Here is a 24,321-nt window from a genome sequence, read left to right on the forward strand (position 1 = left end):
AACAAATTTAAGCAAGGATCAATGATAACAACTTTTGCTGATCAATTAAGGGGACTTCAGCTTTGCAGATTCACATCTTTACCAGACTCCATACACTCCCATTAGTCTGAAGCCATGTCTGTTCCTTCCAGATGAATCCCTCTCTTTAAATTAGAAAAAAGCAAGTCTGCATCCCTTTTATAGAGGATTATCAGATTGTACATGTGGAGTGCAAAAGTAAGTGAAGGAAATGCTTCTGTCATGGTCCATTTCAACAAAGACCTCTATCTTGTTGTTTTTTTTGTGGCAGATTATTTCAGTAAAGTATGTTACTTTTAAGTGAGTTGACTGGAACAAAATAAAGACAATGTAAACACAGTTGGACTATGGTTAAAGATAGCTTACATTATAGTGACCTTTTAAAGACTTAGACAAGGTGTAGCTGTCTTCAGACATTGGTTTGAGTTTGTCTTTGATAGACAAATCGGTAGATAGATGAAATGGATGGATGTACATTAATGATCACTAACTGGGAAATTATTGTCTTAGCTGCAGGTTATCTAGAAAATAAAGATCTGGAGAAACAAACTGAACTGAATGCACATTAGTTGTTGTTGTATGGTTTCCTAATTTGGATTGATTGTTAGCGACTGTTTAGTGGTTTTGAAGTCCAAAGTACTGTAAATATATTTTTTGTTTTATGTGGATTGTTTTTGGTCCTGTTTTTTTTGGATCCAACTCACGGTGTCGCTATACACCAACCTTTAAAACAGTTTAACTCCTCTTTCCTTTGTGGAAATACGTTTGTGTTCGCCTTTACGTCCAGATTGAGGCAACATTGCGTTCATGATATGAGCGTTGCGAGTTAGGAGAGTGTATTGTCAATTTTTTTTGTCATCTGAACATATTACCTCTGAAGATGGATTCAAATATTTTTGTTTTTTATCTGTGGGGCTTCTATGTCCTGATTGGCGCATATGGAGACATGAGCTATTCTTTTCCAGAGGAGATGAAACGAGGATCGGTTATTGGAAATATAGCCAAGGGTCTCGGGCTGCAGACGGGGGCTCTGTCTAACAGAAGAGCCAGAATTGACACGGATGGGACGGATAAACGTTATTGTGACATCAACCTGAATAGCGGAGAGCTGGTTGTTGCGGACAGGATTGACCGAGAGGGGCTCTGTGGCGAAAAGGCTTCGTGCATCTTAAAACAGGAGCTTGTGCTGGAGAATCCTCTCGAGCTCCATCGGATAACTCTCCACATTCAAGATATAAACGATAACTCCCCACAGTTTAAGGAAGAAGCGATCGAAATAGAAACCGGAGAAACTACATTCAGAGGAGCTCGTTTTGTGATAGAGGAGGCGCATGATGCGGATGTAGGGCAAAACTCAGTTCAGCAATACAGTCTAAAAAAGAATGAGAATTTTGTTTTAGCTGCTAATGGAAACACAATCGAGCTTGTTCTTGATAAAGAGCTCGATCGAGAGAAGCAAAAAGAGATCAATTTGCTCCTTACAGCTTTAGATGGAGGCTCTCCTCAGAGATCAGGTACAGTAGTCATACACGTCACTGTACTGGATGCTAATGATAACGCCCCAGTGTTCAGCCAGGCCGTCTATAAAGCCAGTCTGCCTGAAAACTCTCCTTTAGATACTGTGGTGGTCACAGTGAGTGCTACTGATGCAGACGAGGGAGTGAATGGAGAGGTGACTTATGAATTTGGACATGTTACTGACGATGTGAAGAAAATATTTAGTATTGACCGTAAAGTGGGTGAAATAAAAATAATTGGTGCTGTTGACTATGAGACCACTTCATCTTTTGAAATACGCGTTAAAGCTAAAGATGGTTTGGGTCTTTCATCTTACGCTAAGGTAATAATTTCCATCACGGATGTGAATGACAACGCCCCTGTAGTCAGTTTGAAATCACTAACTAACCCCCTACCTGAGGACACACCACCTGGTACAGAGGTGGGCATCATTAACGTGCAGGATAGAGACTCTGAGACTAACAGACAGGTGCGCTGCTCCATTCAGCAAAATGTCCCTTTTAAGTTGGTTCCTTCTATTAAAAACTATTATTCTGTGGTGAGCACAGGACAACTGGACCGTGAACTAGTGTCTGATTACAACATTACAATCACTGCCACTGACGAGGGCTCTCCACCTCTGTCCTCCTCTAAAACTGTTCAGTTGTCTGTAGCAGACATCAACGACAACCCACCTGTGTTTGAGGAACAGTCGTACAGCGCATATGTGAGTGAAAATAACAAACCTGGCTCCACTTTATGTTCCGTTAGTGCTCGAGACCCCGACTGGAGACAGAACGGTACAGTGATTTATTCTCTGTTATCCGGTGAGGTGAACGGTGCCCCGGTGTCCTCTTATGTGTCAGTGAACGGAGACACGGGGGTGATCCACGCTGTGAGGTCGTTTGATTATGAACAGTTCAGGAGCTTTAAGGTGCACGTGATGGCCAGAGACAACGGTTCTCCTCCGCTCAGCAGCAACGTGACCGTGAGTGTGTTCATATCAGATGTGAATGACAACTCTCCTCAGATACTGTACCCCTCCCCGGAGGGCAACTCCTTCATGACCGAGCTGGTCCCCAAAGCTGCACACGGAGGCTCTCTGGTGTCCAAAGTGATCGCGGTGGACGCGGACTCCGGACAGAACGCCTGGTTGTCCTATCATATAGTGAAATCCACTGATCCGGGTCTTTTCACTATTGGTGTCCACAGTGGAGAGATCAGGACCCAGCGGGACATTTCTGAGTCCGACAGCATGAAACAGAACCTTATTGTGTCAGTGAAAGATAACGGGCAGCCCTCTCTGTCTGCCACCTGTTCCATGTATTTACTGATTTCTGATAACTTGGCTGAGGTGCCAGAACTGAAGGACATTTCTTATGACGAGAAGAACTCCAAACTGACCTCTTATCTGATCATCGCGCTGGTGTGTGTGTCCACCTTTTTTCTGACCTTCATCATCATCATCCTGGGTGTGAGGTTTTGTCGCAGGAGAAAGCCCAGACTGTTGTTTGACGGAGCAGTCGCCATCCCCAGCGCTTATCTGCCTCCTAATTACGCAGATGTTGACGGCACAGGGACTTTACGCAGCGCTTACAACTATGACGCCTACCTGACGACAGGGTCTCGAACCAGTGACTTTAAGTTTGTGTCCTCTTACAATGACAACACACTGCCTGCTGACCAGACTCTGAGGAAAAGCCCTACAGACTTTGCTGATGTGTTTGGAGACTGTGATGATTCTCCTGAGGTAGGAACATTTGCAAAATATCCCCAGGCTTTATCAAACGACATCTATCTGTTTGAAATGAAAAACACTGGCGTTAGATTGCATTGAATAGTTGCCAATAACTTTGTGTGTCTTGATAAGTACAACTTAAGCCAGAGGTTCCTTCAAGGTTTATTTATTCGTTCCCTCCATTGGAATACTGGTGTTGCAAACAAACAAAAAATATGCTTTTACAAAATAAGACAATTATATGCCTTAATGTATCATTCATTCTGGATGCTTATCAGAACTTTAACATACTGCGCCTTTTAAATGTGTTGTCTTGCATCATGTCATTCAAAATTTCAGGTCTTTGTGACCTGTCTATCATCTGTCAATTTTTTATGCTGAATATAAAGAAACTGTTTCGAAGGGCAGTTTGTCATATTTGTTTTTATGTTTGTCTGTTAACCAAGAAAAATGTTGTGAGTCTTTCTCTTTAGACATAAATCTAGTTTTCTGTGTCGCTGTCCTTGGTACCACTATTTAGTGTTTGATTTAAATAAGCATCATCAATTTGATGGTCTGTGTTAGTGTCATACTTATTATTTGCATTGCTGATAGCGGGTAGCTATTGAAACAGGTCAGCAATGTATTGATAAGGTGCTTGTGTCCCTGGCAGTGAAGTTATGGATCATTGATCTTATAAGTATGATTTGTAGGGATATGTATTGTTCCATCTTCTGCAAAATACATTTTTTCAGCCTTTTGTTGGTCACATTGAATCCTCATGTGAGCCAAATGAGGGATCAACCATTCTTCTATTGGTGTTGATGTGTTTTTGCTCTGCATACTGATGACAAATTGTCATTTTTAGAGCTCCACTTTCTTATTCTGTTTTTGTGTTTTTATTACAAAGGAAATACAATAAGATGGCAAAGAATGCATGGAGAAGAGTACAAGATATCATCATTTGAAAACAGCGTGATAGTAACCAACAGTGTGCATTGCAACTCAGTCTTCATAATAAGCTTCCATCGAGAAACGCTTCCTCCTAAATAATATTTTGAATGCAATCACAAAGTTTTTTCTTTTTTTTAAGATTTTGTGGCCAAGTTTGTGAAAATATGTCATCTACAATAATTGCCCTCGACATAGCATTTCTTGAAAGTTCTGATCTTTCTCTATAATCCATAGAAACTCATGTTCATGGTATATCGCAGACTGTGATATTTATCCCTTGAGTTGGATGACAGAAACCTACATGCTGTTTTTCTATAAGAGGAACATATATTTCAGAATGGTCCTTTCATTAACTTAGTAAAAAAAAGTTTTCCCGATAAAATGTGCTCAACTGGCCTCTTTTGTTTGAGCTGTGCTGTGTTTGATAGCTTTCTGCTTTGGCCAAAAGTTGGCTTGTGTTTTAAATAGCAAACAACTCAGGTGTCCATGGGTGAGCTTTTCGATCGATAGATGTACTTTATTAACCCAAGCTGGGAAATTATTGTTTTCTGACTTTGAATGACTTTGATTTTTGCATGACGCTTTGACTCCATTGTTTTTGGAGTTGTTTGTTTTTTGAGTTGTTTCTCCTCTTTTACCTGGAACTAAAAAAAAAAAAACAATTCTAACACAACTACAAAATGATCATAAGATGTCTGAGCAAGTAGGGATTGAGAAATCTTCTTTTAATTACAAACTTTTCCATCTGTAGAGCTTTCAGTCATAGATTTAGTTTTTTTTACATTTCAGTAACAGTACAGTCCAATAAACTCTTGATAACAAAGCTTAATCCTGAGATTAAACTGCAGCCTCTTTGAAGAATACAATTTGAAATTGTACAAATTCAAAATGCATTGGAATACAGGCTTCCCAATTATAATGTGGAATATCTCGATCCCACAGCAGACAATAGTCTAAAGTATGCCATTTTTTTGCAACCCCTCTTACATGATGACAAAAGTGACTCTAATTTGTTGTTGTTATCATATCAATTGTACACATGCACAAACAATGTTTTGATACACTAATAAGCAGTGCCCTGCAATCATATGTTCTCCAATATATTTAGACTGTAAGTCTGCAAAAAATTAAATTGCTGATGCAGTCGCATGTCTAAATGTATCTTTGCCAACATTTAAAGATATCCAAATGGAAACAAATTTAAGCAAGGATCAATGATAACAACTTTTGCTGATCAATTAAGGGGACTTCAGCTTTGCAGATTCACATCTTTACCAGACTCCATACACTCCCATTAGTCTGAAGCCATGTCTGTTCCTTCCAGATGAATCCCTCTCTTAAAATTTGAAAAAAGCAAGTCTGCATCCCTTTTATAGAGGATTATCAGATTGTACATGTGGAGTGCAAAAGTAAGTGAAGGAAATGCTTCTGTCATGGTCCAATTCAACAAAGACCTCTATCTTGTTTTTTTTGTGGCAGATTATTTCAGTAAAGTATGTTACTTTTAAGTGAGTTGACTGGAACAAAATAAAGACAATGTAAACACAGTTGGACTATGGTTAAAGATAGCTTACATTATAGTGACCTTTTAAAGACTTAGACAAGGTGTAGCTGTCTTCAGACATTGGTTTGAGTTTGTCTTTGATAGATAAATCGGTAGATAGATGAAATGGATGGATGTACATTAATGATCACTAACTGGGAAATTATTGTCTTAGCTGCAGGTTATCTAGAAAATAAAGATCTGGAGAAACAAACTGAACTGAATGCACATTAGTTGTTGTTGTATGGTTTCCTAATTTGGATTGATTGTTAGCGACTGTTTGGTGGTTTTGAAGTCCAAAGTACTGTAAATATATTTTTTGTTTTATGTGGATTGTTTTTGGTCCTGTTTTTTTTGGATCCAACTCACGGTGTCGCTATACACCAACCTTTAAAACAGTTTAACTCCTCTTTCCTTTGTGGAAATACGTTTGTGTTCGCCTTTACGTCCAGATAGAGGCAACATTACGTTCATGATATGAGCGTTGCGAGTTAGGAGAGTGTATTGTCGATTTTTTTTGTCATCTGAACATATTACCTCTGAAGATGGATTCAAATATTTTTGTTTTTTATCTGTGGGGCTTCTATGTCCTGAGTGGCGCATATGGAGACATGAGCTATTCTTTTCCAGAGGAGATGAAACGAGGATCGGTTATTGGAAATATAGCCAAGGATCTCGGGCTGCAGATGGGTGCTTTGTCTAACAGAAGAGCCAGAATTGACACGGATGGGACGGATAAACGTTATTGTGACATCAACCTGAATAGCGGAGAGCTGGTTGTTGCGGACAGGATTGACAGAGAGGGGCTCTGTGGCGAAAAGGCTTCGTGCGTCTTAAAACAGGAGCTTGTGCTGGAGAATCCTCTCGAGCTCCATCGGATAACTCTACACATTCAAGATTTAAACGATAACTCCCCACAGTTTAAGGAAGAAGCGATCAACATAGAAATCCGCGAGTCTGCAGTCAGAGGAGCTCGTTTTGTGATAGAGGAGGCGCACGATGCGGATGTAGGACAAAACTCAGTTCAGCAGTACAGTCTAAAAAAGAATGAGAATTTTATTTTGGCTGCTAATGGAAACACAATCGAGCTCGTTCTTGATAAAGAGCTCGATCGAGAGAAGCAAAAAGAGATCAGTTTGCTGCTCACAGCTTTAGATGGAGGCTCTCCTCAGAGATCAGGTACAGTGGTCATACACGTCACTGTACTGGATGCTAATGATAACGCCCCAGTGTTCAGCCAGGCCGTCTATAAAGCCAGTCTGCCTGAAAACTCTCCTTTAGATACTGTGGTGGTCACAGTGAGTGCTACTGATGCAGATGAGGGAGTGAATGGAGAGGTGACTTATGAATTTGGACACGTTACTGAAGATGTTAAGAAAATATTTAGTATTGACCGTAAAGTGGGTGAAATTAATGTAATTGGTGCTGTTGACTATGAGACCACTTCATCTTTTGAAATACGCGTTAAAGCTAAAGATGGATTGGGTCTTTCATCTTACGCTAAGGTAATAATTTCCATCACTGATGTGAATGACAACGCCCCTGTAGTCAGTTTGAAATCACTGACCAACCCCATACCTGAGGACACACCACCTGGTACAGAGGTGGGCATCATTAATGTGCAGGATAGAGACTCTGAGACTAACAGACAGGTGCGCTGCTACATTCAGCAAAATGTCCCTTTTAAGTTGGTTCCTTCTATTAAGAACTATTATTCTGTGGTGAGCACAGGACAACTGGACCGTGAACTAGTGTCTGATTATAACATTACAATCACTGCCACTGACGAGGGCTCTCCACCTCTGTCCTCCTCTAAAACTGTTCAGTTGTCTGTAGCAGACATCAACGACAACCCACCTGTGTTTGAGGAGCAGTCGTACAGCGCATATGTGAGTGAAAATAACAAACCTGGCTCCACTTTATGTTCCGTGAGTGCTCGAGACCCCGACTGGAGACAGAACGGTACAGTGATTTATTCTCTGTTATCCGGTGAGGTGAACGGTGCCCCGGTGTCCTCCTATGTGTCAGTGAACGGAGACACGGGGGTGATCCACGCTGTGAGGTCGTTTGATTATGAACAGCTCAGGAGCTTTAAGGTACACGTGATGGCCAGAGACAACGGTTCTCCTCCGCTCAGCAGCAACGTGACCGTGAGTGTGTTCATATCAGATGTGAATGACAACTCTCCTCAGATACTGTACCCCTCCCCGGAGGGCAACTCCTTCATGACCGAGCTGGTCCCTAAAGCTGCACACGGAGGCTCTCTGGTGTCCAAAGTGATCGCGGTGGACGCGGACTCCGGACAGAACGCCTGGCTGTCCTATCATATAGTGAAATCCACTGATCCGGGACTTTTCACTATTGGTGTCCACAGTGGGGAGATCAGGACCCAGCGGGACATTTCTGAGTCTGACAGCATGAAACAGAACCTTGTTGTGTCAGTGAAAGATAACGGACAGCCCTCTCTGTCTGCCACCTGTTCCATGTATTTACTGATTTCTGATAACTTGGCTGAGGTGCCAGAACTGAAGGACATTTCTTATGACGAGAAGAACTCCAAACTGACCTCTTATCTGATCATCGCGCTGGTGTGTGTGTCCACCTTTTTTCTGACCTTCATCATCATCATCCTGGGTGTGAGGTTTTGTCGCAGGAGAAAGCCCAGACTGTTGTTTGACGGAGCAGTTGCCATCCCCAGCACTTATCTGCCTCCTAATTACGCAGATGTTGACGGCACAGGGACTTTACGCAGCGCTTACAACTATGACGCCTACCTGACGACAGGGTCTCGAACCAGTGACTTTAAGTTTGTGTCCTCTTACAATGACAACACACTGCCTGCTGACCAGACTCTGAGGAAAAGTCCTTCAGACTTTGCTGATGTTTTTGGAGACTGTGATGATTCTCCTGAGGTAAGAACATTTGTGAAATCTCCCCAGGCTTTATTAAGCGGCATATAACAGTTTGAAATGAAAAACACTGGCGTTAGATTGCATTGAATAGTTGCCAATAACTTTGTGTGTCTTGATAAGTACATCTTAAAACAAAGGTTCCTTCAAGGTTTATTTATTTGTTCCCTCCATTGGAATACTGGTGTGTTCATGATGTAACTACCCATACCTTAATTTATCATTCATTCCGGATGCTTATCAGAACTTTAATATACATAAGATAAAGTATCACTAGTTGGCTTTTCGCCTTCTATTAATAAAAGTTGTCAAGAAGTGCGTTTTCATATAACTCTGAATTTAACAATTTCCATCCCTTTTTTCCTCATTATTTGAATGGGATGTAATACAGACAGAATTCATATTCCCACTCTGAAATACACGTGTTGCATTTATTTAAGGGAATGTTAATTCCCTTGACTTAATCTCTGCAAGGTTGGCGCCATCTAATTCTTTTTTTGTGTTTGATAATATTTCTTTGGACATGTGAAGTAAGGATTTTAGTTTTCCCTTTGGTTTGAGGCTTGTTCATGTTTTTGTGGTGTTCATAGGAAATCTTTTTTTCCAGTAGTTTAACTCAGCTTTGTATTTATTTACTCTGTGGTTTTGAATTCTTTTTTCAAAGAGTTTCCAAGCATGGGCATTTAGCCATGATGCAGGGTGTTTCATGTTGTTTTTTTTGTTCTTTTTTTCTGTTGACATATGAAGGAGTTTGTACCAATGGCATCCAGGACATTTCACTCTCACACATTGTACATTGTCATCGCTGCACTGTATTTCTTCCCTGGTTCTCTTTAACCTCAATCTACAAGGCTTGTCCTTTTTGTGTTTGGTATTTCTCCAAATTTCAACATGCATCTATTACAAGTGCACATTTCTGGTTATATATCTTTTTACTCTGCACTGATTTAAGCCCCTATGGCCTTGATTCAATCCGAATGTTGTATTTCTGTCTCTGTCCTTGGTGCTGAAATACAGAGGAATATTTCCCAAATACTGCTTGGCCTTTTGCAACAGCGATCTTTACAGTTCTTGTAGAAGTTTGCTATAAGTTTACTTGTATTGATAGTTGTAATGAACTCTGTGTCCTTGGGACAGCTATGGCTCAGTTGATAAAGTCAGTCATCTCTAACCAGAAAAGTTGGGGGTTCGACCCCTGTGCCTTCACAGTTTACCTCTCATGTGCTACCTTTTTACTCTGACTTTCTCCATTGCAGACTAGACTTTCTCTCTCCTCTCTTTTCATCTGCAGCTTTCTGTCTGTCTGTCTGTCTGTATGTCTATCTGTCTGCCTGCATGGATTGCATTAAATCTGTTTGACTATAAGTACCCCATATGGATGAGTAACAATTAACAAAGCTTTTCCAGTAAAATGTATCAGAGTAAGAGAACACTTTATCCAGAGTAAACGTAAGAAGTGCAAAACAATATATAAACTCAAGTAAAATACAGATACTCCCAGAAAATCCTATAAAGAGTACTACCTTGTTACATTATTACACCACCGCTGACACCACAGTCTATAAAGTCTAGCAGATTATTTTTTCTTAGGAAGCACAGTGACTGAGCTTGTTCGAACTCTTTTTTTTTATGTTATCTTTGTTAACATGTTCTTTGTGTCTACTAACACTGCTTTGCTCTCATCTTTTCCTGGCTGATAGGTAACGTTTAGATGTGTTGTTTTTAGTGTTTGGTCGGCAAAAATGAGTTCAAGTTCTTGGGAGGTTGGCACATAATAAAATCCATTCTCAATCGGAATTTCATGAACTTTACCAGAATAATTTATCTTATTTACTCATTAATTACCTGATACCAGCTAAATCCTAACATAACATTGATTAAAACACACACACACACACACACACACACACACACACACACACACATATACACATATGTATATTCAAAGATACTTAATGCCTTCATGCAACACTTGAGCTGGAGCATAGTGGCTACAATGTGATGTAGTAATTTATTGTTTAAAGATTCATTCACTTTTAGGATGTGTCTTCCAGACACAAATATTGTTGCAGAAGAAACAACTTCCTTGTTAATGAATGTTTATCTTGAGTCTTTTTTTTTTTTTTTACATGAATTCCTTGCAAGCACAACCCTTTGTATCTCTTTTCTGTTAAACAACATACCATAAACCAGAATTGTTTGTCTTACTTCATCTTCACCTGTGTGACTAATTTAACTCATAGTTTTTGTTGACATTTTCACGATTGCTCTCCCTCGGCGTTCGTGACTTGATCTATGTCTCTTTACATGTTGCTTTTGACAAAGCGGTCTGCAACAGTAATGAACATAAAAGCATCTCATAGACATGCTACTTTACCTGTACGTTATGCTGGCATAATGAGGGATTCTCATTTGTGGTGTTCCTACTAATCCGATTGTCGTAGTTTTGGCTGAGATTTTCTGTGGATTGACTTTATCGAAAGTGATTGGTCTCAACTCTTTGCCTTTCGGCTCTGCTGCTCCGAGTGGTTTATTTATGTGATTCTAAGTTGTGTGAAATCTACTGCATCAGGGGTTGTGTTTGATGGATTTATCACCAATCTTTGATCTTTGATGGTGGGAGTGAAGTTCATCTTTTAAGAAGAGTGCAGAGGATCAGTCAGTTCTCCTTAAACTCATTTGGGTGTCTTAAATTTAATCACCTTATACTGTAATGCAGTTGTATGCTCACAGAAGTGCAGGTGTTTCTAAGCAGCTTGTGGCCCTTTGTTTAGCAAAAGTTACAATACAAAACCAAAGTTTTCTGCATACCAGTCTTGTAACAATTAAATCCATTACTCTGCTCTTGAGTGTGTTCTAGAAAGAAACAATCATCACAAAACAATTAATTTGTAAAACAAAGCTTTATTTCAGCCAATAACACAAATGTGTCCATAGATGCCAGACATATATACTTCTAAAACATGTAGACAGAAACACAAATGTCTCTGCTGATTTATGTAAAACAGACCAAGCCCTGCTGCAAATAGATGTTTCTTAAAATTTATGTTGGTGGATGACTCCCAACTTGAAGAAGATGGAAACAAAAGTTTTTCTCTATTTTCACCAGGTTTACATCAACTTTGGAGAACTTCAGTTTCACTGTGAAACTGTGATAAATACATGAAGCAAATTAAAACACAAGATCCATAGCAGTAAACCTGAAAGAGGAAATACAATATAAATCCATAACTTGACCCCTGCAATCAGTACACAGTTAATAACCTATAAGACCTGTTGCTGGTTTGCTTATTGTCTCTTCAGTTGAATCTCAAACAACTGCAGTTTCAAATATTACTCAACAAACATGTGGTTAGTGTTTTTGTTTTTTTTCGTGATATGTCATTTTAATCAACCAAAACAGATGGAAGTTTTTTTCTTTTCATGTCATCCTTCTAAATGTTTTACTCTATCTCACGGTGGCGCTATTCACCAGGCGTACGATTGTATAGTTCCTTTATCCGTCGGTGTGGACGCATAGTCGTGTGCTCTTGTGTTCAGATAGGGAACACATCCTGGAATCGCAGTCACCCTTCATGTTTTTGTCTATATTTTTATTCGCTTTGTTTCTCGTTGATGATGGAATCTAATATAATCGTTTTTCAAACCTGCCACGTCTATGTCCTCCTCCTTCTCTTGCGTGGCGCATATGGAGACATGAGCTATTCTTTTCCAGAGGAGATGAAACGAGGATCGGTTATTGGAAATATAGCCAAGGATCTCGGGCTGCAGATGGGTGCTTTGTCTAACAGAAGAGCCAGAATTGACACGGATGGGACGGATAAACGTTATTGTGACATCAACCTGAATAGCGGAGAGCTGGTTGTTGCGGACAGGATTGACCGAGAGGGGCTCTGTGGCGAAAAGGCTTCGTGCATCTTAAAACAGGAGCTTGTGCTGGAGAATCCTCTCGAGCTCCATCGGATAACTCTACACATTCAAGATATTAACGATAACTCCCCACAGTTTGATGAAAAATCGATCAATATTGAAATCCGCGAGTCTGCAGACAGAGGAGCTCGTTTTGTGATAGAGGAGGCGCACGATGCGGATGTAGGGCAAAACTCAGTTCAACAATACAGTTTAAAAAAGAATGAGAATTTTGTTTTGGCTGCTAATGGAAACACAATCGAGCTTGTTCTTGATAAAGAGCTCGATCGAGAGAAGCAAAAAGAGATCAGTTTGCTGCTCACAGCTTTAGATGGAGGCTCTCCTCAGAGATCAGGTACAGTGGTCATTCACGTCACTGTACTGGATGCTAATGATAACGCCCCAGTGTTCAGTCAGGCCGTCTATAAAGCCAGTCTGCCTGAAAACTCTCCTTTAGATACTGTGGTGGTCACAGTGAGTGCTACTGATGCAGATGAGGGAGTTAATGGAGAGGTGACTTATGACATTGGACATGTTACTGACGATGTTAAGAAAATATTTAGTATTGACCGTAAAATGGGTGAAATAAAAGTAATTGGAGCTATTGACTATGAGACCACATCATCTTTTGAAATACGTGTTAAAGCTAAAGATGGATTGGGTCTTTCATCTTACGCTAAGGTAATAATTTCCATCACTGATCTGAATGACAACGCCCCTGTAGTCAGTTTGAAATCACTAACTAACCCCATACCTGAGGACACTCCACCTGGTACAGAGGTGGGCATCATTAACGTGCAGGATAGAGACTCTGAGACTAACAGACAGGTGCGCTGCTCCATTCAGCAAAATGTCCCTTTTAAGTTGGTTCCTTCTATTAAAAACTATTATTCTGTGCTGAGCACAGGACAACTGGACCGTGAACTAGTGTCTGATTACAACATTACAATCACTGCCACTGACGAGGGCTCTCCACCTCTGTCCTCCTCTAAAACTGTTCAGTTATCTGTAGCAGACATCAACGACAACCCACCTGTGTTTGAGGAACAGTGGTACAGCGCATATGTGAGTGAAAATAATAAACCTGGCTCCACTTTGTGTTCCGTTAGTGCTCGAGACCCCGACTGGAGACAGAACGGTACCGTGATTTATTCTCTGTTATCCGGTGAGGTGAACGGTGCCCCTGTGTCCTCCTATGTGTCAGTGAACGGAGACACGGGGGTGATCCACGCTGTGAGGTCGTTTGATTATGAACAGTTCAGGAGCTTTAAGGTGCACGTGATGGCCAGAGACAACGGTTCTCCTCCTCTCAGCAGCAACGTGACCGTGAGTGTGTTCATATCAGATGTGAATGACAACTCTCCTCAGATACTGTACCCCTCCCCGGAGGGCAACTCCTTCATGACCGAGCTGGTCCCCAAAGCTGCACACGGAGGCTCTCTGGTGTCCAAAGTGATCGCGGTGGACGCGGACTCCGGACAGAACGCCTGGCTGTCCTATCATATAGTGAAATCCACTGATCCGGGTCTTTTCACTATTGGTGTCCACAGTGGAGAGATCAGGACCCAGCGGGACATTTCTGAGTCTGACAGCATGAAACAGAACCTTGTTGTGTCAGTGAAAGATAACGGACAGCCCTCTCTGTCTGCCACCTGTTCCATGTATTTACTGATTTCTGATAACTTGGCTGAGGTGCCAGAACTGAAGGACATTTCTTATGACGAGAAGAACTCCAAACTGACCTCTTATCTGATCATCGCGCTGGTGTGTGTGTCCACCTTTTTTCTGACCTTCATCATCATCATCCTGGGTGTGAGGTTTTGTCGCAGGAGAAAGCCCAGACTGTTGTTTGAAGGAGCAGTTGCCATCCCCAGCACTTATCTGCCTCCTAATTACGCAGATGTTGACGGCACAGGGACTTTACGCAGCGCTTACAACTATGACGCCTACCTGACGACAGGGTCTCGAACCAGTGACTTTAAGTTTGTGTCCTCTTACAATGACAACACACTGCCTGCTGACCAGACTCTGAGGAAAAGTCCTACAGACTTTGCTGATGTTTTTGGAGACTGTGATGATTCTCCAGAGGTAGGAGCATCTGGCAATTATTGCTAAGCCTTTTGAATATTTCGAAAGTGTTTGATCTTAATGAAGGAAAGTTAAATTCACTTCACTTCAAGCTCTTATTGGTGTTTTCTTTCTTATCATACTTAATCCAGTTCAATAGTGTTGATATACATATATACATGTGGTGTTAGATTATCAACTATTATTTTTGAGTTCAGAGGAAATCCGACTTCATCGTTTCGCCCTATTTTGTTGCCTGGTTTATAGGTTCATATGTCTTCATGTTCCAAATGATGTCTCATATTTAATTATGTATTTGAATTTCTCTTGGAAGCCGAGATCTTTTGTTTAAATCCATCTTACTGTTTTGATATAGTTGTGTAATTAATTACAAGGAATGGGTCTTTTGGCTCTGATGCAGGGTGTCTTGTGTATCTATGATCTTTTATATTTTTACATTGAAACATGAAGAGTTTGTATCCTTTTCTCTTTAACATTGTCATTTCAGATCTCTTCTTCTGTCGTCGGTTCTCTCTACCTCAAAGGTCAATGCTTGTGGTTGATATCTTATGGCTAAATTTCAAGACTGATCTATAATATAAAAAAAATACAGAAGGTTTCTGTTAGCAGATCACAGAGTGTGTGTGTGGGAGTGAGCCAGTGGAGGAGCTCAAAAAGGGGGAGCAGAGGTTATGGGACTCTCTGATGGACAAGGAGCAAGGGGAGTACATGAGGGACTAGGCTGATGTGGATATAGTTTTGAGACTAGAGCAGAGAGTAGCAAGTCTATAGCAGAAGAGTTCTGGATATTGTAGTTTCTTGAGTGTTTTGGATGATGAACCTAGATGAGAGTGTTACAGTAGTGTCTGGAAGTGCCCGGGTGAGGGTGTCATCAGTGCAAATGAAAACATTGCTGCTCTATGTCCATTACGATTACACTTTTATTTAAGTTTGATGTCAGACTTTATAGAGTAACGGATGACAATTATGTCTGGGACAATAAAGCAGTACCTTATATCTCAAATCCAAGAAGAGGATAATATTTGATTCAGAAATGTTGTTTTTAAAAAAGAAGTAGTAAAACGGACACCACCCTTATTTTAAAGGGGACATATTGTGAAAAATCCACGTTCACAGTGTTTTTAAACATATAGTCGGGTAACCTGAGTGTCTACCTACCCACAACATATGAGACAAACCCGTCCAGTCCTTTGTTTGTGGTCTGCATGAGTCTTACAATACAGAGAACATTTTTTCTCTTTCAAATGTGCTCTTCATGTAACATCACAGTGGGATTCTGGTAAAAAAAAAAAAAAAAAAAAAACCTTCCCTCTCCTGGTCTCTCCACATGAACCTAACCCCCAGCCTAGAGCAACACCATTTTTATTCTTGCTAGTGAATGAGTGATGTATATGGGAAAACTTATGGGGGCTCATTGCTTTAAAGAGACAAACGCATCAAAGCAGAGCGTTCTGAGAGAGCTGGTTTTTACAGGCTCACAAAACTCCTCTAGTGCTTGATTCATGTTATATTTGACCACATTATATCATGTAGTCATGTAAAAATTAGAGAAATTGGACAGTATGTAGTTGTACATAGCTTTGTGCGTCAGGTTCTTAAACATTTTTTTTGTTTGTTTACAGTTTTTCGTAGTAAACACAAGGCAGAGAATAATTTATTATTTAAATCTGTTAAGAAGTCAGATGGGTGCTCCTATATTAGCACTGAACATTTGTGATGGATGCAAACTCCTGATCTAATCATAATAATCATAATATATTATTATTTATAATCACGTTATCATGTTAAATGAGGTCAATAAAAATATTGATCAAAGAACATTAAGGATGGGAAAGTCAAATATCCCTTTTGCTTCAAATACATTCATGGTCTTTATCTTATACTGTATGACCTTTTTAAATTTTCATACAAAAAAGAAAGGAAAAAAATATACATGCTTTGTATAACTTTATTTCTCAAATGTGTATCACACAAGAAACAAATTATTTCTTTATACATTAGTTGCATTTGAACAGGTTTTTTTTTGCAGTTTTAAGCATTGTTTGTGAACCTTAAATGATTTATTTTGTGGTCTGTGAGCATGAAGGTGTACACTTTGACACAGGGTTATGCGCATGGTTTGTGTTGTCTGCAGTTGTTCATAGTTCGGGTTGGGGGTGTTTTGCAACACTGATATCACCTACAATATTATTCAATTGTACAATTGTATTCAAGCCTGCTACTACCAAGCCTCCCCCTATATGATTGATATATGATTATAGTCAGTAATAGCACTGAAGAAGTGAATCACCAACTCATATTTCAAGTGGCATAGGAAGCAACTGTGTAACACATTAGGTTAAAGGTGTATAAAGCCTGCAAATTCTTTTTACATGTTTTTTTTCTCTCAACTTTTTTGAGCACCCCTGAAGTCCAGTCGTCTACACATTAACAGGATGGAGTTTGACTTCAATTAAAAGGTAAACAAAATAGTAGAGGACCACATATAGTCTGAACAATGAATCAACACATCTCTGAGAAGCAAGCAAATATATGTAAATATAAGTACTTAATGCTTAAAGGTTATGGTTGTATTTCAGGTGATGTTTTTGATGTGTTTCCTGCAGCCTGAGTACTCATCTTAAATATTTTTTAGGTTAAACTGAAGAATTTAGACTTTTCATATGTAGGTCAAATTGAAGGTTGATAGGAAGAATGGTAGCATTTATTGCATTTTTCTCACTGGTCTGCTGTAGTTATCCTCTCACTCTCTTGGTGACGCTCTTTTACAATATCTGACTCAGGGATGCTACGTTTTGCCTCTCTTTATCTGTGTCAGTGGAACTGGAGTAATGTGTTAGAGCCGAGAACTGTGTACGCATGCGTGTTTGTGTGTGTGGGTATTTATAAGAGAGAGAGAGAGAGAGAGAGAGAGAGAGAGAGAGCGAGAGAGAGCGAGAGCGTGTGTAGGCGCACGCAATTGTGAGTCAGAGAGAGAGAGAGAGAGAGAGAGAGAGCAGTGGTGAAACAGAGGGAGGAATCCAGGCTGACAGCATCCCTAATAGAGCATGATTAATTCAGCCAGAGAAGCACGGATTCGTTGGAATACAGCAGCATTTTTAGTTCGATATTTTACTGATGAGGATTGAGCAAACATGTCGACAGGAGATCTACTTTCAGGAGCATGTTTAAAAATGGACCATCGAAAAAACTTAAAATGGTGGCTGCCTTTTTTATTTTTTGCCCTACTTTTTGACGTTTCATCTGGAGAAGTCCGTTACGTCCTTCCCGAGGAGATGCAGCGGGGATCGGTTATCGGCAATGTTGCACGGGATCTAGGGCTAAAAGTGTCGGAGCTTAACGCTCGTCGGGCCCGTGTTGTTGCAGAGGGAACGAGCCAGCTGTGCGAACTGGACGCTGCGTCAGGCAATCTTTTGATCAGCCAAAGGATAGACCGAGAGGAGCTTTGTGCGCAAACCAGTGTCTGCATCTTACAGTATCAGCTCTTACTCGAAGACCCCCTTAAAGCATTCAGCTTAGTGTTGGACATTGCAGATATAAATGACAACAGCCCAATGTTCCCTGCAGAGGAGATAAAACTAGATTTAGTCGAATCCACTGTGCTGGGGAGGCGTTTTCCACTGGAGAGCGCACATGACCCCGATCTGGGAACCAACTCTATCCGTGAATATAAACTGAGCCCGAATGATCACTTTGCACTGGAAATGAGTACTCAGATAAACGGCAATGCTTATCTGGAACTTGTTCTCAAAAAGCCATTGGACCGAGAGGCACAAGCTGAACATGTATTGAAAATCAATGGAATTGATGGGGGTAATCCAGTCAGATCAGGAACTGCTTCTATTCATGTCCGTGTTTTGGACGCCAATGACAATGTCCCAGTTTTTAGCCAACGAGTTTACAAGGCCTATGTGCCTGAGAACTCGCCCATAGGGACTCTTATAGCAACACTGAATGCCACAGACTTGGATGAAGGTGTCTATGGAGAGATTACTTATTCTTTCAGTCACCTATCAGACAAGATAGGAGGCGTTATTGAAATCAACCCAATGAGTGGAGAGGTCCGTGTGGCAGGTCCCATTGACTTTGAAGAGGCCAGTACTCACGAGCTGGACGTTCAGGCCAAAGATGGAGGGGGGCAAGCCTCTCACTGCAAACTTATAATTGACATCACTGACGTAAACGACAACAAGCCTATGATAGAGATCAAATCAGCCTCTGCCAAGGTGGCTGAGGACTCTAGACCAGGAACTATGGTGGCTTTGATGAATGTTTACGACATGGACACTGGGAGCAGTGGGCGCGTCACATGTACGATTGCGGATGATGTCCCATTTAAGATTGTATCAGAGGTCAAAAACTATTACATGTTAGTGACTGACGGGTTGTTAGATAGGGAGTTTCAACCAGAGTATAACATCACAGTGACAGCCACAGATGCGGGCTCTCCCTCGCTCTCCACTGTCAAAGTTTTAACCATTGTGGTCACTGATATCAATGACAATCCACCGACTTTTACACAGAGCGAGTACAATGGCAACCTCTTAGAAAACCAACCTGTTGGCACGTTTGTGATGAAAGTGAAAGCAGAGGATATTGATGATGGACCCAATGCTAAAACTCTGTACCAAATATCGAGGGACACAAACTCAGATGTGTCCTCCTTCCTTACTATCAACTCAGAAACAGGGGAGCTCTTCACTTCACGCCTCTTTGATTATGAACAGACGGTTTACTTCCAAATTAAGGTGACAGCTCGAGATGGAGGCAGCCCACCTCTCTCCACTACCTGCACTGTAAATGTTTTTATCAAGGACCAAAATGACAATACACCTGTTGTCCTGTACCCTGTTCAAACCTCCGGATTCATTGCTGAAGATATGGTGCCAGTTGAAGCACCAAGAGGTTACCTGGTTACTAAGGTTGTAGCTGTGGACTCAGACTCTGGCCACAACGCATGGCTTTCCTACAGAATAATCAAGGCAACGCAACCTAACCTGTTTATGGTCGGCCTGAATTCAGGAGAAATCAGAACTGTGCGAGCGTTCATGGAGGACGATGAACCGAAACAATCTGTTGTGGTTTTAGTGACAGATAACGGGCCTGAATCTCTCTCCGCCACTGCTACAGTCAGCATAGTCATCGGGGATGGGCTGCCTGTTTTAAACGAACTCTTTGAGTTTGCAGATGAATCTCAGGACAGAGATAACTTGACACTCTATTTGATCATCGCCCTGATAGCGGTGTCCTCTCTTCTTATACTGTTAATTAGTGGTGTGTTCTATTTTAAGCTCTGTCGGCAGGGTTACGTTTACCGGTCAACCAACGCCAGTCTCCCTGTTTTCCCTACAGCCTACTGCCCCCCTAATTTTGCTGATTTTAGCCACTGTGGGACCCTTCTGAAAGATGATCGCTTTGACCCCTTTCTGACCACTGGGTCTTGGAGGGGCGATTTTCGTTTCAGCTCAAACACAGACACAGACACACTGAAACAAAGAAGTGCAGCCTATCAGAAAAACACCCTAAGGCGCACTAGTACAGATAGAGCCAGTCTGAAGGCAAGGCCAGGTGGGCCACATCCATGTTACGTAGTCACATAAGAGTCCAACAATACATCTTGTGAATATGTTGTTATAAAAGCCTTGTTTGTTGTTTTAAATTTGGGGCCGTTGTCAGATATATACATGGTTGTGTAGAATTTTCAAAGAAATACGTATTGTGGTCTTCTGTGCCTAAATGGTGACAGATTAAATACAAAAGTATTCATGCATGAAAATGTTGTGAGTGAATCAACGTGTTTAGTTAAGCTCTTTGGGTTTAACCTCGACATTTCTACCCCATGACTTGATCTTGATCATAGATGTCTATCTTAACCTATTGGACTCTCTGTCCAATGTGGGTTTTTTTTTTTTTTTTTTTTTTTTTTTTAGTATCACAGTAGCATAGATAAAGACTCCCCTTTCATCGGTTAAAATGTTTTCAACAAACCTTAGATCTTAAGTCAGGCCAGTTGTGTCTTTATCTGTTCTTTTCTTCTATTCTTTGACTTGTGAGTTGCCAATCCCTTCTCTATCATAGTGTGTATTTTCAGGGTAACTTGGTCTCAACTTTCCCATATCCTTTTATTCATGATCTACAAATATCTAAGTTCCTATATTGTATTCTATTCTCTTTATTTTAAGAAAAGGTAAATATTGGATCACACTGTAAAACACATTGTATATGTGTGTGATTTCCTGCATTTTAAGTGCATGGTGAAACTTTCTAACTTCTATCACTGTATATTTGTATCCTCTGAGGGTCATACAGAAAAAGATGGTCATCACTATTAATCTTTTGCTTTGTCAGTGGAGTTTGGCTTTGCCTGTGTTTATGTTTAGGTGTAAAACATTATTGACACAACTATTACTTTTTACTTGGAATACAATACACCTTAGTTTGATATTGGTATGATTTGTTCTCACAAATTAACACTTGCTTTGTTGTGTGACAGAGACCTATACAAAAACTTTGCACTATATGAATGGAACTGAACAAAATGGTAACAGACTATACTTGTATGTTGATAAAAAAAATAAACCTAAAAATAAGATTGTGTTTTACTCTTTAATATGCTTTGGGCTTCAAAATGCCCTTCACTCATGCTCTTCACTACAGACACTCCTACTGATGGTAATAAACATAACCATAATTCAAAAGCAAAGGTGACAGAACAGTCACCTTCATAAAGATTTCATAAAGGTCGGTCCAACTCCGATCAACCTTTAGATCCCCTTCCTTCTTCTTTGCCTCAAATTAGTACAGTCCAATGTGTTGATTTCAATTTGTGTATCAATTTAATATCAAACTCTCTGTGTAACTTACTACAGAGTGCTGTAGTGTTCGCCATTATGTTCCAGCTAATTTAAAAGATAGCTGATTGCAAATAGCTGTGAACAGTGAATTTTAATGAAATTATTCAAATCCAATGTCTTAACGAATTCCGACTAAAGCACTCTTTCTCACACCAGTCAATCCTAAAATCAAATATGAAACCCCTGAATCACACATCAAACTACATTGGAGGCCCCTGACTTTGTTTGCTGTTTAAATGGTTGTGCCTTCATCTCTCGTCTTTTCATTTTATGATGCAAATTGAGCCGCTGATGCAAGACAAAATTCAATCTTTGTCCGAAGATAATGTTCTATCAACCAATCAATAAAGGTTTAGTGATATTATCTGGTATTTCTCATGACTCCAATAGATTGTACTAATAAAAATATTCTTATATTACAGTCAACTAAAGCAGTGCTCAGTATTAACTGCTGATTAGTTAAGGTGATGATTTTTTTCTTTTTAACAGTTTAGCTTTTTTTTAAATATTTAATGTTAGCTCTCTCCCTCTACTGTGAATATGAAAACATGAAAAAATATAAATACAGTGGTCCTTTTCTTTGTTGTTTTGTATTGTTTTTTAATACAGAAATGACTATATGTTGAATCAGTTAATAGTGGGTATGGCATGTAGATAATTCAGAGGCATATTTTTTCTTTCTCATTAATCAGAAGGATTTGTTGAACTCTAATCACAATTCAACTCTTCCAATGCCCCAGCACCATGTAACATGCACATTCAGACACAATACAATAATGGCCTGAAGAAAAAGCAGGAGTATAAATGTATATTATCAGTAAGAATGTAAACAGCACCATCATTTCATGCTGAATATGGGTTACATTGTAGTCTTAGACAACAGCAAATGTTGTGTTTTTCTGAAATCATACAAAGTGTCTGTGTGTGCACTTCGCTGCCTGTCACTGATGGTGGTGAAGCAGAGAGGATTTGTCATCAAAATAATTTCTCTGTGAATTCATGTGTGCTCCTGTCCGTGTTATACAGCTGCAGGCTTGTCTCTGCTCCTAATTTCAGTTGTTGAAGGAGGGGAGGGGGAGAAACATGCAGCGCTCATTTTGTATCTTTTCTTATCTGGGTCACAAGAACACTGCAGTGTAGATGACAATATTAGAGTGGGTTTCAAAGTATGTCAGTTAAATAACAGCATGGCTGTTTTAGATGGTATAGGTTTTACAGATTTATGTATTTTTAATATTGAGATTAAATCTGTTAAAGAAACATTTTATCTAAGGGATCAAATTGCTGACTCATTATATACATAATCCAGGACGTGGATACAGTCAGCTATCTCTCTGCATGTCAGTGAGTGACAGAAAAAAAAATCCCTCCCTTTATTGTGGAGACATCAGGTTATTTTCTTGACACTTTGTTGAGCTTGATTATATGTCATAATCTAAGTCATGATTCAGTTAATATAGGATACAAATAGCTTTTTTTAAAATTTCCTGACATTATGCAATTTCTTTTCATAAACAAAATAGCAAAGCAGTCTTTTTGGAAACAGAAAAAAACAATGCTTCATGCAAGGTATGCACTTCAATTAAGAGTCAGATTATATGTAAGGTATTTATTGTATTTAACCAGGAAAGTGATTTTCTTCATTAAAACTCTTGTACTTGTTTGATACTTTGGCAGCAAGGATCACGAAGTTCCAACAAGCAGCCATACATACAACTTCCTGTGTGACTTTTTGTGTGATAACTTGTCTTGTTAAGAAGTGATTTGTCACTAAAACAATCACACTATTCTGATAAATTACTTGTGATATGTTTGTGATGCTTATCAATGTAAAGTTTGTGACAGGATGTGAAACACATGCATTTTTAAAGGATTCACACTAATTGTTTTGTTTTTGCTCTTTTCTTTTCTTGGCAAATTCCTGAACCTCTGTCCTACAGCAGGTAAGATAATTCTCATTTCCCTTTCTCTCCAAATCTCTCACTGTGCACTACTCTTAATATTCTTTCAACAACACACATTAACACCATGTTCCACACCCACTATCAATTTGAGTTAATCCATGAGCTTCTGTGCTTATTTCTCTACCCTGCCCTTTTATTTGTCCTCTATCTCGTTGTTTCATCATATACAATGTGTTAAGTAATATTGGTAAAGTGCAGGTCATCACACGTGCCGGTTTAGAAAGCACACCTCTGCAAGACAAAAAAAAAATAACTTGCATTCTTGTGACACAGGCAGCTGCGTTGCTCTTATTTGAGTGATTGTGAGGGCTTGAGTCGATAAGGATATTAATAATCCTGGCTGCTGCTGTAGAGTCATTTCCTAAATAATGCACAATCATGGTGTGCAGAATCCTGTGCTCTGCGGCAGTGCAGGCTCATACTATGTGTCAACGATGGGAGGCGCTGTACTGACCCAATTTACAAAAAAAAAAAAAAAAAAAGCCCTGCACAGACAGCTGCAGCTACACAAGGAAGAATATTCACACTGCTGTGAAACCGACCAGTATTCATTTATGTATTCATGTCTGCAAATGAGTGAAGATAAACTCAACTGCATAAATATAGGTCACTTGATATTGGATCAGGGGAGAAAGAATGATCTATCTATATTTCTCTCTTTCTCTCTCTCTCTCTCGACTTCTACTTGAATTGATAATATATTGATCTATATAAACGGAGTCCAAATTCCCAGTTTGCTGGGTTTTGATTTCGAACGCTCATTTGGATGTCTGATACAGTACAAGACAACACATACCACCAGCGATGTTGTTCTTTCAATTTTCCACTGTTGGTGGTGCTGTTGCCTAAGCAGTCTATTTTTCTAATA

At 40.0% G+C, this 24,321-nt stretch overlaps 3 protein-coding genes across 7 annotated transcripts in view; all 3 read left to right on the forward strand.

The window, feature by feature from the left end:
• Positions 1-548: 548 nt before the first annotated feature.
• LOC306828998 (protocadherin gamma-A11-like) overlaps positions 549-24,321 on the forward strand; it is a gene marked incomplete at its 5' end in the record, with an annotated part of 180,141 nt that continues 156,368 nt past the window's right edge. Inside the window, one exon of one of the 4 annotated variants that reach the window (XM_079351802.1) lies at positions 549-3,265. In XM_079351802.1, coding sequence (XP_079207928.1) covers positions 899-3,265 — 2,367 coding nt within the window. Of the gene's footprint in view, positions 3,266-12,130; positions 14,636-24,321 lie in introns of those variants that run through there. The other 3 variants (XM_079351806.1, XM_079351782.1, XM_079351793.1) reach the window with 3 other exon arrangements.
• On the forward strand, positions 6,053-24,251 carry LOC306829037 (protocadherin gamma-A11-like). Of its 2 annotated transcripts, none has more exons than XM_079351855.1 (2): positions 6,053-8,641; positions 23,430-24,251. In XM_079351855.1, the coding sequence occupies exons 1-2, from the start codon at positions 6,275-6,277 to the stop codon at positions 23,439-23,441; spliced, it is 2,379 nt and encodes a 792-aa protein (XP_079207981.1). In that variant the 5' UTR covers positions 6,053-6,274; the 3' UTR covers positions 23,442-24,251. The 2 variants fall into 2 exon arrangements, with proteins under 2 accessions (XP_079207981.1, XP_079207982.1); XM_079351856.1 differs by having other exon boundaries at positions 23,433-24,251.
• LOC306829011 (protocadherin beta-15-like) lies at positions 17,579-21,313 on the forward strand. Its single transcript, XM_079351828.1, has one exon. The coding sequence runs from the start codon at positions 17,770-17,772 to the stop codon at positions 20,233-20,235; it is 2,466 nt and encodes an 821-aa protein (XP_079207954.1). The 5' UTR covers positions 17,579-17,769; the 3' UTR covers positions 20,236-21,313.

This window comes from Symphodus melops, assembly GCF_947650265.1.
Source record: "Symphodus melops genome assembly, chromosome: 9".
Classification (NCBI taxonomy): domain Eukaryota; kingdom Metazoa; phylum Chordata; class Actinopteri; order Labriformes; family Labridae; genus Symphodus; species Symphodus melops.